The following is a 10,516-nucleotide window of genomic DNA, read 5'->3' on the forward strand; positions in this document are numbered from 1 at the left end:
AGAGACAGACTCAGCGAGAGAGGGAACACAAGCAGGGGGTGTGGGAGAGGGAGAAGCAGGGAGCCCGATGCGGGGCTGGATCCCAGGACCCTGCGATCATGACCCGAGCACAAGGCAGACGCTTAACGACTGAGCCACCCAGGCGCCCCAGAAGTGTCGTCCTCTTGTCCCAAGAAAGAATTCAGGGACACGCAGAGCGCAGCAAATGCGCGACACTCACAGGAAAGCTTACTGGAGCAGAGTACGCTCTCGGGAGGTGCGAGCGGGAGCCCCCGACCGGGCTGCTCCGCGTGACTGACGGTCGTTAGCCGGGGGGCGGACCGCTTGCGACTCGGGGTGGGAATTTCTCGAGAGCAGGGTTTCCGCGCCTTTTCTTCCTTATTTGGTCGGGCGCTTCCGGTCATGGCGCCCGCCATCTTGGGCCCGGCCGGCGCGATCCGGCTCCTGGTGGCGCGCGGCCCGCCCGGGCATCGGACTTCGCCGGTGCGTGGCGTCGCCGCTCCGTTCGCCGTTCCGCAGGCGCCCGGCCCGAACGGAGCCCGCCGCCCGCTCTGACGGAAGCGGGGACGGGGAGACCCGGGGGGCGGCGTGCGGCCGGAGCTCATTGTTTGCGCACGGCTCCCGACACAAAGGACTGGGAAGCGGGGCCTTCTGTGCATTTCACGGTCCTGCCTGCAGGCGCCCGGCTCGCGGGGGCGGAGGCTCCGGCGGGGCTTTGAGGGCATTTTCTCCCGCGGCAGCTGTGACTCCCCCGCGAGGTCTCCTCTGAGCAAGGAATCGGGAGCGCGAGCGGAGAGCAGAAGAAATGGCTGATCCTCAGGTAAGCCGGGCGCCCCACGTCGGAGGCCTTGTCATCGTTTTCTCCCGAAATTCCGAGCGCACAGAAGTTGAAACGGTGATTCCTTTAGGACTGATGTGGCCGTGTCCGTGTTTCCACCGATTTTTAAAGACCTTTTTAAGAGGATCCCGAGGGGCGCCGGGGTGGCTCAGCCCGCAAGGCGTCGCACTCCTGAGCCCGGCTCCGGTCGCGATCCCGGGGTGCTGGGGTCGAGCCCCGCGTGGGGGTCCGCTGCTCCCCTCCTCCTGCCCTGCTCACCCCCTTCCCCCGCTCACGGGCGCCTGCTCTCACTCTCCCTCTTTCTGAAATAAAATAAGATCTGTTTTTTTAAAGGATACTGAAGTGTAGCTCTTTAGAACACTTTCCTGTATTCCAGAGCCCTCGTTCCCTCCCCTCCGACTGGCTTCCAGTAGGACACGAACGGCTGTCATTGTGAATTAATGTCTTGTGTGTGTCAGAGATGTTCCCTCTGTGACTGAATTAAAGATTTCTGTCGTGGACGCGGCCGAGCCCTGGGTGTCAGTCAAGGGGAGCATCTCCCGGTTAGGTCCCGTCTGGATGCTTCGGTGGCTGCGTGTACGCCGGGATTTAGAAAATGCACAAAGCAGCAGGACGGATACGTGTCCCAGATAACTCGGAAAGTTCTGGAAGAGGCACAGCCTTGCTGCTCAGAATGTGCAGGAGAGATGCTCTGTTGAAAATACGCTGGGAGGGCGCATGGGTGGCTCAGTCGGCTGAGTGTCAGACCGACTTTGGAGTCCAGCGCAGGTCGGGAGCTCGGGGTCGTGGGATTGAGCCCAGCGTCTGTCTCCCACGCTCAGCGGGGGGTCTGCTTGAGAGTCTTTCCCTCTGCCCCTCCCCCCACTCGCGCTTTCTCTCCCTCTCTCTCTCTCAAATCGTGAAAACAAAAAAAATACACTAGACGTTACAGGATGTGGGCGCTGCATGGGGCTTGTAATTTGTATAAATCCACTCTTTCCTCATAATTAGATTCATAATTCTGATTTACTTCTGGGGGCAGTGATAGTAAGTCAGTCCTTCCTTGTGCTGCGGGCACTGATAACAATTTGCTTATTATTACAGCTGATGGTAACTTCTTTTACTTGGCTTGGTGCTCTCTGCCCGATTCTTTCTGTGTAGTGTAAATATGTCTCGAAGTCATTCGTAAGGATTGGATGGATTTACTGAAAGGGGTGCAGCAGCCATCACATTGAAACTGGAAACTCCTTTCTTCCGAGTTTCTCTCTGCTTGTAGTTTCCAGTGGAAAATGAGGGCTCTCTCTTTTGTGCACCGGAGGTAACGGACTGCTGGGAGTGGTGTTTGTAAAGAATTCAGGCCGTTGTCCTACAAATTTCTGTTTTACTCCACACCCATGTCTCAGACACACGCTATTCTTTGTATTTTCAGAAAAAGAAAACCAGAATCACGTAATTAACATGTTTGAGTATCTTAAAATTCTAAAACCTAACATAGCATAAATGGTTATTGGAAGAAAACTTTCAATGAAATACTAGACTCAGAAATGTTAGCGGTTTTCTTTTTTTCCCCAAATTTTTATTTAAATTCTAGTTAACATATAGTGTAGAGCTGTTTTCTTTATAGCATTCTGTGTGTTTGTCTTTATAGTGTGATTAAAAGAAGCATCATCATCCACACATGGATTTGTAAGTTTTACGCCATTGAGAATGTTTCTTCAGTTACTATGACAGTTTTATACTCTATCACTTTTAATGTGTATGTAATGGCTTTTTACATGTGTGGATGTGTGCATAAAATGTAAAAAGTAGATCCATTTTGTGTCCGTGCCTTCTTGTTTCCATCACTCTTCTCAGATTGCAGCAGGCTTGTCTCTGTATTATCGTCCCGGGTGTCATTTTAGATCGATTCTAGGTCAGACAACCTGGATTAAAAACTAATCCCTTCCATGTACTGGATGTTTGTCAAAATATTCTCATAAAAAGAACATGTTCTGTTAGATTATTATTACTTCTTTGTGCAGTAATTTATGAAAAGTCATTAGAATGCTATCTGGTAACCAGTAAATGCTCAAAAAGTATTGTTGTGCCGTTCTTGGTAAATAAAATGCCTTCAGTTCCAAGTCCTCCAAGAATTCTTAGAGTTCTACCTATTTGTTATTAAAAAAAAAAAAAAAAAAGTATCCCTTGGCCCATAGGCTACTGCGTCCGTTAGAAATGCAGACTCCGATCCCACTCCAGAAGTCTGGAACAGAATCTGCATTTTCGCAAGATCTGCAATGCCTGTTGTGAAATTCTAACTCACGTTAGAATTTGATAAGTACATTTGTAATCCACCAAAACTTTCCATGTAAGAAATAGACACAACTTCTACTGTGTGATATAAATGTAGTTCTCAAAAATGTGTATGCCTGTATTGATGCCTTCATTTGACAAGTTATCTTGGGTAAACACAGTGTTTATAATGATTTTGTGGTTCATATGCCATCCTCTTACCTCAGGGCTAGAGAATACATTAGAGCATATTAGTGTGTTAAGAATTATCTTATGGGGGCGCCTGGGTGGCTCAGATGGTTAAGTGTCTGCCTTTGGCCCAGGTCAGGATCTCAGGGTCTTGGGATAGAGCCCAACTCAGCAGGGGGTCTGCTCCTCCCTCTTTAGTATTATCATGAGGTAAAGGTAACTGTCCATCTGCAGGTGTGATTTGGAGGTTAAGCTCAAACTGGTTTGGGCCACTGGAGCTCTTTGTCAGAGCAGTCCTTAATCCTTGAGGAAGTTTCCATTATTGGGGGGCTGTGTCCATCAGGTCTTTTGCCTGAGTTGAAAGATAAGCTGGAAGGAAGAGCTTAAGGAAAATGTGGGACAAAGCTCGCTGGGTACAGGCAGGTGGGCAGTAAAGGTCCGGTCTCAGGGTCTAGCTGGTGACAAATCCCTCCTCTGGTTTTATTCCCCTCATTCTTGAGGGGCACAAGGAAAAGGTCTATCTTTTGGAGCTGCTTTCCTGCTAGACATGGGCATATCCTTTTTTTTTTTTTTTTTTTTTAAAGATTTTATTTATTTATTTGACAGAGAGAGACACAGTGAGAGAGGGAACACAAGCAAGGGAGGTGAGAGAGGGAGAAGCAGGCTTCCCGCGGAGCAGGGAGCCCGATGCGGGGCTCGATCCCAGGACCCCGGGATCACGACCTGAGCCGAAGGCAGACGCTTAACGACTGAGCCACCCAGGTGCCCCGACATGGGCATATCCTAAGGATTGACTGAGGAGCAGAATTTTTCCTCCGCTAGTTTTAGATATGCTTGTGGGTGTCCAGGTTTAACCCCAAGCTGCTCATATCCCCGTGTTACTACCATTTGTAATTTTATAGCCTCCGTGTGCTTGGACACAAATTGCACCAAGCAGTTAAGTACGCAGGGTCCAAACAGCAGTAAGAGCAGTGTTCTGTTAGTTTCTTTTTGTTACAGTGGTACTGACATTTACTAGGGAATTTATCCCCCAGGGATGGCCCACTGTGTTTATAGCTTTTAGCATCTCTAGGATAATAGTGACAAGAAGTAAAATTAAGGTGTTCATTGTGGGGCGCCTGGGTGGCTTAGTTGGTTAAGTGCCCGGCTCTCGATTTCGGCTCAGGTCATGATCTCAGGGTCGTGGGATTGAGCCCAGCATCTGGCTCCCACGCTCACTGGGGAGTCGGCTTGAGATTCTTTCCCAATGCCCCTCCCCCTACTCACACTCTCTCTTCCTCTCTTTCTGTCTAAAATAAATAAGTCTTTAAAAAAGCCCCCCAAAACAAATAAATACACTAGACATTACAGGGCATGGATGCTACATATAGCTTATAATTTATATAAATCCACTGTTTTCTGGTAAGCGATCAAGCTCTGCGCTCAGTGCAGTCTGCTCTAGATTCTCTCCCTCCTCCCTCTGTTCCTCCTCCCCCACCCCCACTTGCTCACTCTCTCTCAAATAAATAAAATCTTAAAAAAAAGAAAAAAGGTGTTCATTGTAAAATCAGACCAAGTCAGAGGGGTCTAGGGCATCTATTTGCCATGTATTAACAATAAACTGTGGTATTTATTACTCAACAGTCAGAGAATGATTTAATCTGTTAAAGGGGCCTGGCAGCAAACAATAAGGCTGAAGAAACCAGAGCAGCAGAACTAGTGTCCTACGGATAGAGATTATTATGGTTTAAATTTGAGAGCCCTTACGCACTGAGGCTCTCCTAACCTTGTGAGCTTCTCCAACAGAAGTTTCAGGTCAGTGAATGGCTCACAGGAATATTTGTTGTTACCTGGTGCTAGTAGCGTGCCCCCCCCCCCCCCCCCCCGGGCCTCTGGGTAGATGCCTGTTTTACTCTCCTAGGGTGGATTCAAGGTAGGGCTCCCTCTAACGGGAAGGAAGAGCATGTGGTTAGTAGCACCGGGTATTACTACAGTCCCCAGTTTCATTTGGGTGAAGCTTAATTTCAGTGGGTAGATGGAGGAATTTCATATTTGTTGAGTGTATCCATCACCTGTCAGAGATTAATTATATGCTTAATGGCTTGAGGAACCTGTGGGTCTGGAGGTGAGAAGGAGTCAGAGCATTTTGGAAAGCCCTCCCATACGTCATCCCAAATGGGCCAAGATTTTAGTTTGCCCTTTGGGGTAGCTCTCACTCTGGTGAGAGCTGTTGGTAGTAACTTTAACCAATGTTCCTGTTTCCTGGCACAACTTTGCCAGAGTCTGGTTTAGGGTTCTGCTCTCCTGTTCTGTCTTCCCGGAAGACTGAGTCTCCAGGCAGAGTGTAACCTCTACATGACACCTCAAATGATTTTGGATATAAAGCCTGGCCCATTGTCATTCTGGATTGACCTTGGCAACTGAAATTGAGGAATTTTCTCCTTTACTAAGGGCCTAGTTACTTTGTTAGTTCTTTCTGTCCTTCAGGGAAAGGCCTTAGTCCATCCAGTGAATGTATCTACAAACACCGGGGGCCATTGGCATTACAGTAAAGTCTGTTCACCAATCCTCCCCTGGCATTGTCCAAAAGACAGGTCTATTTTAGTTAAACCAACAAGCTTAAACTTTAATTTACAAAAATGATCCCAGATACGTAGATGTGAAAAAATTTGGGTTACTTTATATTTTTGTCGATTTTAGAATGCCCCCCCCCTTTTTTTAACAAGCATTTGTCTTTTAACCAGCTAAATGGAACTCTTACTGTGCCAAGTGCACGCTTCCAGTGACCCAGGGAGTTGCTGCCTCCTTTTTTCAGGGTTAAGGGAAAGGAGGAAGTGCTTACGGACCAAGCAGCCAGGGTGGACATTTAAACTGGGAACAACAGACAGACCAAACAACTAGGTGAGATGGAGGTTTCAATCTCACAGACCTTAGACTAGTCTCCGTTAGGTCACTCCCATTTTGCTAGGTTAGATCATCCCAAGCCTGTGAAAGGTCCTGTGATCTGTCATCAGGGATGTCTAGACTCAAGTTGAATGAGTATTCAATTCCCCCAGAGTATTCTGACCTAATATTATGCTGGCTTGCCCAGACTTTGTGAGACAACTCTAGTTTACCGCTGAAAGCTGTGTCACAGGGTGCCTGGGTGGCTCAATGGTTAAGCATCTGCCTTCAGTTCAGGTCATGATCCCAGGGTCCTGGGCTCGAGCCCCTCATTGGGCTCCCTGCTCAGCGGGGAGTCTGTTTTTCCCTCTACCCTTCCCCCTGCTCATGATCTGTGATCTCACTCTCTCTCTAATAAATAATTAAAATCTTAAAAAAAAAAAAAAGCCGTGTCACGTACCTGTTGTTAACTTACCCCAACAGAAGTCCTTCTGAGTAATAGTAGTCAGAGTGGATGCTGGATTTCAGGTGATGTCCGAACCCCAGGCTGGCAGTCACAGGCACGAAGAGTGAGAGCCCCCTTCCTCCCTCAGGGAATCTGCCCCCCGCCCCAGTAACTTGAACAGTTTAGCCGGGGTGAGCTTGTGGTGCCCAACTGCTTCATCTGTTGGAAGCCAGGGAACCAGAGGCCAGAACCTGGGAAGGACACCTGTCCCATCTGGATCACCAAATTTGTAACTGAACTAAAGTGAATTTGCTTCCCGGTGAATCACAGACAGAAACTACACAGTGAGTTGTCACACAAAGGAAAATTTATTTATAGTAAATAAGGAGATCACAGGGAAAAATTTCCAAAGCCAAGACTCCCAGAGCAAGAGTGAATGAGTTCCTTTTATTTAGGCTTAGGATGAATATTTAGAAAGGGTAGCCTTGTCATCCTATGAAGAGGTGGGCATAAGGTCATGCATCTGCTTTAAGGAAACCATTCTAACCACACTTTGTATGTTATGTAAATGAGCTTTGTGCTCCTCCTTGGGGGAGAATTTAGTATTATAATGAGGTAAAGGTAACTGTAGGTCACTCCATGGGTCACTCCGAGGTGCATCTGCACAAGTGTGAGTTGGCAGTTAAGCCCAAATTGGTCTGGGTGCTGGAGCATTTAGTCAGGGTAGTATTTACTACTTGTGTAGTAGTTTTTGTTTCCATTATGGGAAACTATGTCCCTGGGGGGTTTTTTGCCTGAATTTAAAGATGGGTTGGAGGGGCGCCTGGGTGGCTCAGTTGTTAAGCGTCTGCCTTTGGCTCAGGTCATGATCCCAGGGTCCTGGGATCGAGCCCCGCATCAGGCTCCCTGCTTAGCGGGAAGCCTGCTTCTCCCTCTCCCCCTCTCCCTGCTTGTGTTCCCTCTCTCACTGTGTCTCTGTCTGTCAAATAAATAAATAAAATCTTAAAAAAAAAGAAAAAAAAAGGCTGGGAAAAAGAGCTTAAAGAAAATTTGGGACAGATTCAAGGGGTACTAGCAGGTGAGCAGTAAAGGTTAGGTCGTGGGTCTAGCTGGTGACATTAACTTCCTCTTTCATCTTAGGAACCATTGTGAACTCTGTCAATGGCCACTTGGTAACTGTGGTATTTATTGCAGGGACTGCTGACATTCAGGGATGTGGCCATAGAATTCTCTCAGGAGGAGTGGGGATGCCTGAACCACACTCAGCGGGAATTGTACAGGGATGTGATGTTAGAGAACTATGGAAACCTTCTCTTCTTGGGTGAGGATAACTTCCTTCCAGACTTCCCAAACCACACTCAGGGTTTTCTTCCTTCCCTTGAAGACCGTCTCTTGGAAGATTCTTCTTTGCCCGACTGGGATTCAGATGGCTGCAGTAAGGGAAGTAAGTAAGGGTTTATAGGTGGAGAGAAAAATCTTCATGATGTTTCCTTTCCAGCTTTAGCTTCCCCTTCCTTAAGGTAACATCATCATTTCTGTAGATTAGTGGCGATTCTAAATATTGAGGGGCATAAAACGGTACTGCCCACATCTAAACTCCAATTTCCGCTCCTTATTATTGTATGTAGTACTTGGAAGTGGAATCCAAGATCTGAACATTACAAATCCCTCCTTTATGTTCTCAATGGGCTGTTAGACCACAGCTTCTGGGAAGTCATTTTCTAGAATTCTACAATGTCTTCTCTTCTCTAGTGAGCATAATACTGGATTGAAAGCTAGAATCTCTAGCAATACTCATTCCTTTTTTCTAATAAACAGGTCTTGTTGTGTCAAAGCCAGACCTGGTCATCTTTTTGGAGCAAAAGAGGGAGCTCTGGGATGTGAAGGGAAAGGAGACAGTAGCCATCCACCCAGGTAGGTGGGAATGAATAAAGCAGATGACAGAGGTGAGGCCCAAAGGCCAAGGAGGAAGCTAGACCTTACACTGTGGTTTGGGTAGCTCTCTTTGAATAGAAATAAGTTTGAGAAGCCTTGGTGTATTTCTCTTGCTGTCAGAGGGACACCCCCTGTCCAACACTCATCATGCTCTTACATCCTATGAGGATTCTCATTCAGCTCTAGTGATCTTCCATCACATTCACAGCAGAGACAACACCCTCCACTTGGATGGTGAAGGCCTTCGTGATCTGAGTGCTTTTCCATTGCTTTTGGAGGCCTGGGGAAATCTGTTATAGGAAAAATCTGCCTATTTCTGAGGAACTCTGTTAGACCATTTCTAAGTTCTGTTTTGCCTCATGTCAGAGGTGTGTGCGGGGAGTGGTGGGCATATTGGGGCTTGGTGCAGAAATCCCAGGAACAGTGGAGACAGATTTCACCTCTTTTCTGCTTTATGATTTCCAATTTTATGGAAGCTTTAAACATAACTGTACAAAATGGAGACAGTAATTTCTTCAAATAACAAAGCACCTCCCTAAAATGAGAAAATCTAACGCTTCATTTCCCTTCACAATTTCCTTTCTCTTGTCTGGACTAAGAGTAGAAATCACAACTCAATGCGATCCAATTCCTCACTTTAATGTTTCTGTTTGTATCCCAGAGTTCCTACATAAGATAATGCCATAGGGGAGCTAGAACACTTAGTACTTAGTACATAATGTCCCAGTTGTTACCTTATTTCTTAATAATTGCATCATCTTATAATTTTGTCCAGTTTAATATGAATTTCCTGTGACTGTGTCCTATTTTCACTTTCTGATTACTTTTATAGGAGATTCACTTGATTTTGAAATGAGAGGTTCTGCTATGACAAAGGCATGTGCTTTATAAGAAATGAATTATATAATTAGTAAAAGTCCCATATTAAAAAAAAAAAAGTTTTGTTCATGTAATTTATTTCAGGAAAAATTAATCTTCAGGTTTTTCTTCTACTTTCCTAAGAATGTATCTGAATTTAATCCCAAATATTTATTTTATTTTATTATTTTAAAGATTTTATTTATTTATTTGACAGAGACACAGCGAGAGAGGGAACACAAGCAGGGGGAGTGGGAGAGGGAGAAGCAGGCTTCCCGCGGAGCAGGGAGCCCGATGTGGGGCTCGATCCCAGGACCCTGAGATCATGACCTGAGCCGAAGGCAGACGCTTAACGACTGAGCCACCCAGGCGCCCCTCTGTGTTTATTTAGAAATAAAGGGCTTTTGTTTGTTTGCTTGGTTCTAAAGAATGGATCACAGCTTTACATTCTTTGTAAGAGTAGGAGGAACATATTAATAACATAATACATTTCTTTAATGTCTTTTAAGTGCTTGTTCATAAAATTTTCCATTAGAGATTTTTATGATTGATCATAATGAATTTCCTTCACAGTTTTACTGCCATATAGGGCATAGCAATGATTCAAAATGCTTGCTTTTCATACATGCACAGTCACAGTTTAAAATTATAGTAAAATAGAAGAATTCTTTTTTAATAATACATGTTTTTGTTTGCTGTTTTGTTTTTTTTTTCTTATTTTTTTGAGAGAAAGAGAGATGGTAGAGGGGAGGCACCCAGGTGCCCCAGAAAGAATCAGACATCTTGGGACGCCTGGGTGGCTCAGTTGGTTAAGCGTCTGCTTCAACTCAGGTTATGATCTCAGCGTCCTGGGATTGAGCCCTGCATCGGGCTCCCTACTTGGTGGGGAGCCTGCTTTTTCCTTTCCCTCTGCCCTGCCACTCCGCCTGCTCGTGCTTGCTCTGTCTCTCTCAAATAAATAAATAAAATCTTAAAAAAAAAAAAAGTCTGAATCTTTCTTCCGCTTAATCAAGTCTGTTGCTGATTCTTCAGTTTATTTATTTATTTATTTTTAAGATTTTCTTTATTTATTTGACAGAGAGAGACACAGGGAGAGAGGGAACACAAGCAGGGGGAGTGGGAGAGGGAGAAGCAGGCTT

The 10,516-nt window shown here is 45.9% G+C and overlaps 1 protein-coding gene across 1 annotated transcript in view; it reads left to right on the top strand.

The window, feature by feature from the left end:
* The first annotated feature begins 736 nt into the window (after nucleotides 1-736).
* Nucleotides 737-10,516, top strand: part of LOC116622197 (zinc finger protein 331-like) — a 53,949-nt gene continuing 44,169 nt past the window's right edge. The window contains exons 1-3 of the mRNA XM_032388461.1: nucleotides 737-820; nucleotides 7,779-8,028; nucleotides 8,403-8,498. Coding sequence (XP_032244352.1) covers nucleotides 806-820; nucleotides 7,779-8,028; nucleotides 8,403-8,498 — 361 coding nt within the window. The 5' untranslated portion in view covers nucleotides 737-805. The remainder of the gene's footprint in view (nucleotides 821-7,778; nucleotides 8,029-8,402; nucleotides 8,499-10,516) is intronic.

The sequence above is a fragment of the Phoca vitulina genome, unplaced genomic scaffold (genome assembly GCF_004348235.1).
Source record: "Phoca vitulina isolate PV1807 unplaced genomic scaffold, GSC_HSeal_1.0 scaffold52, whole genome shotgun sequence".
Taxonomy (NCBI): Eukaryota; Metazoa; Chordata; class Mammalia; order Carnivora; family Phocidae; genus Phoca; species Phoca vitulina.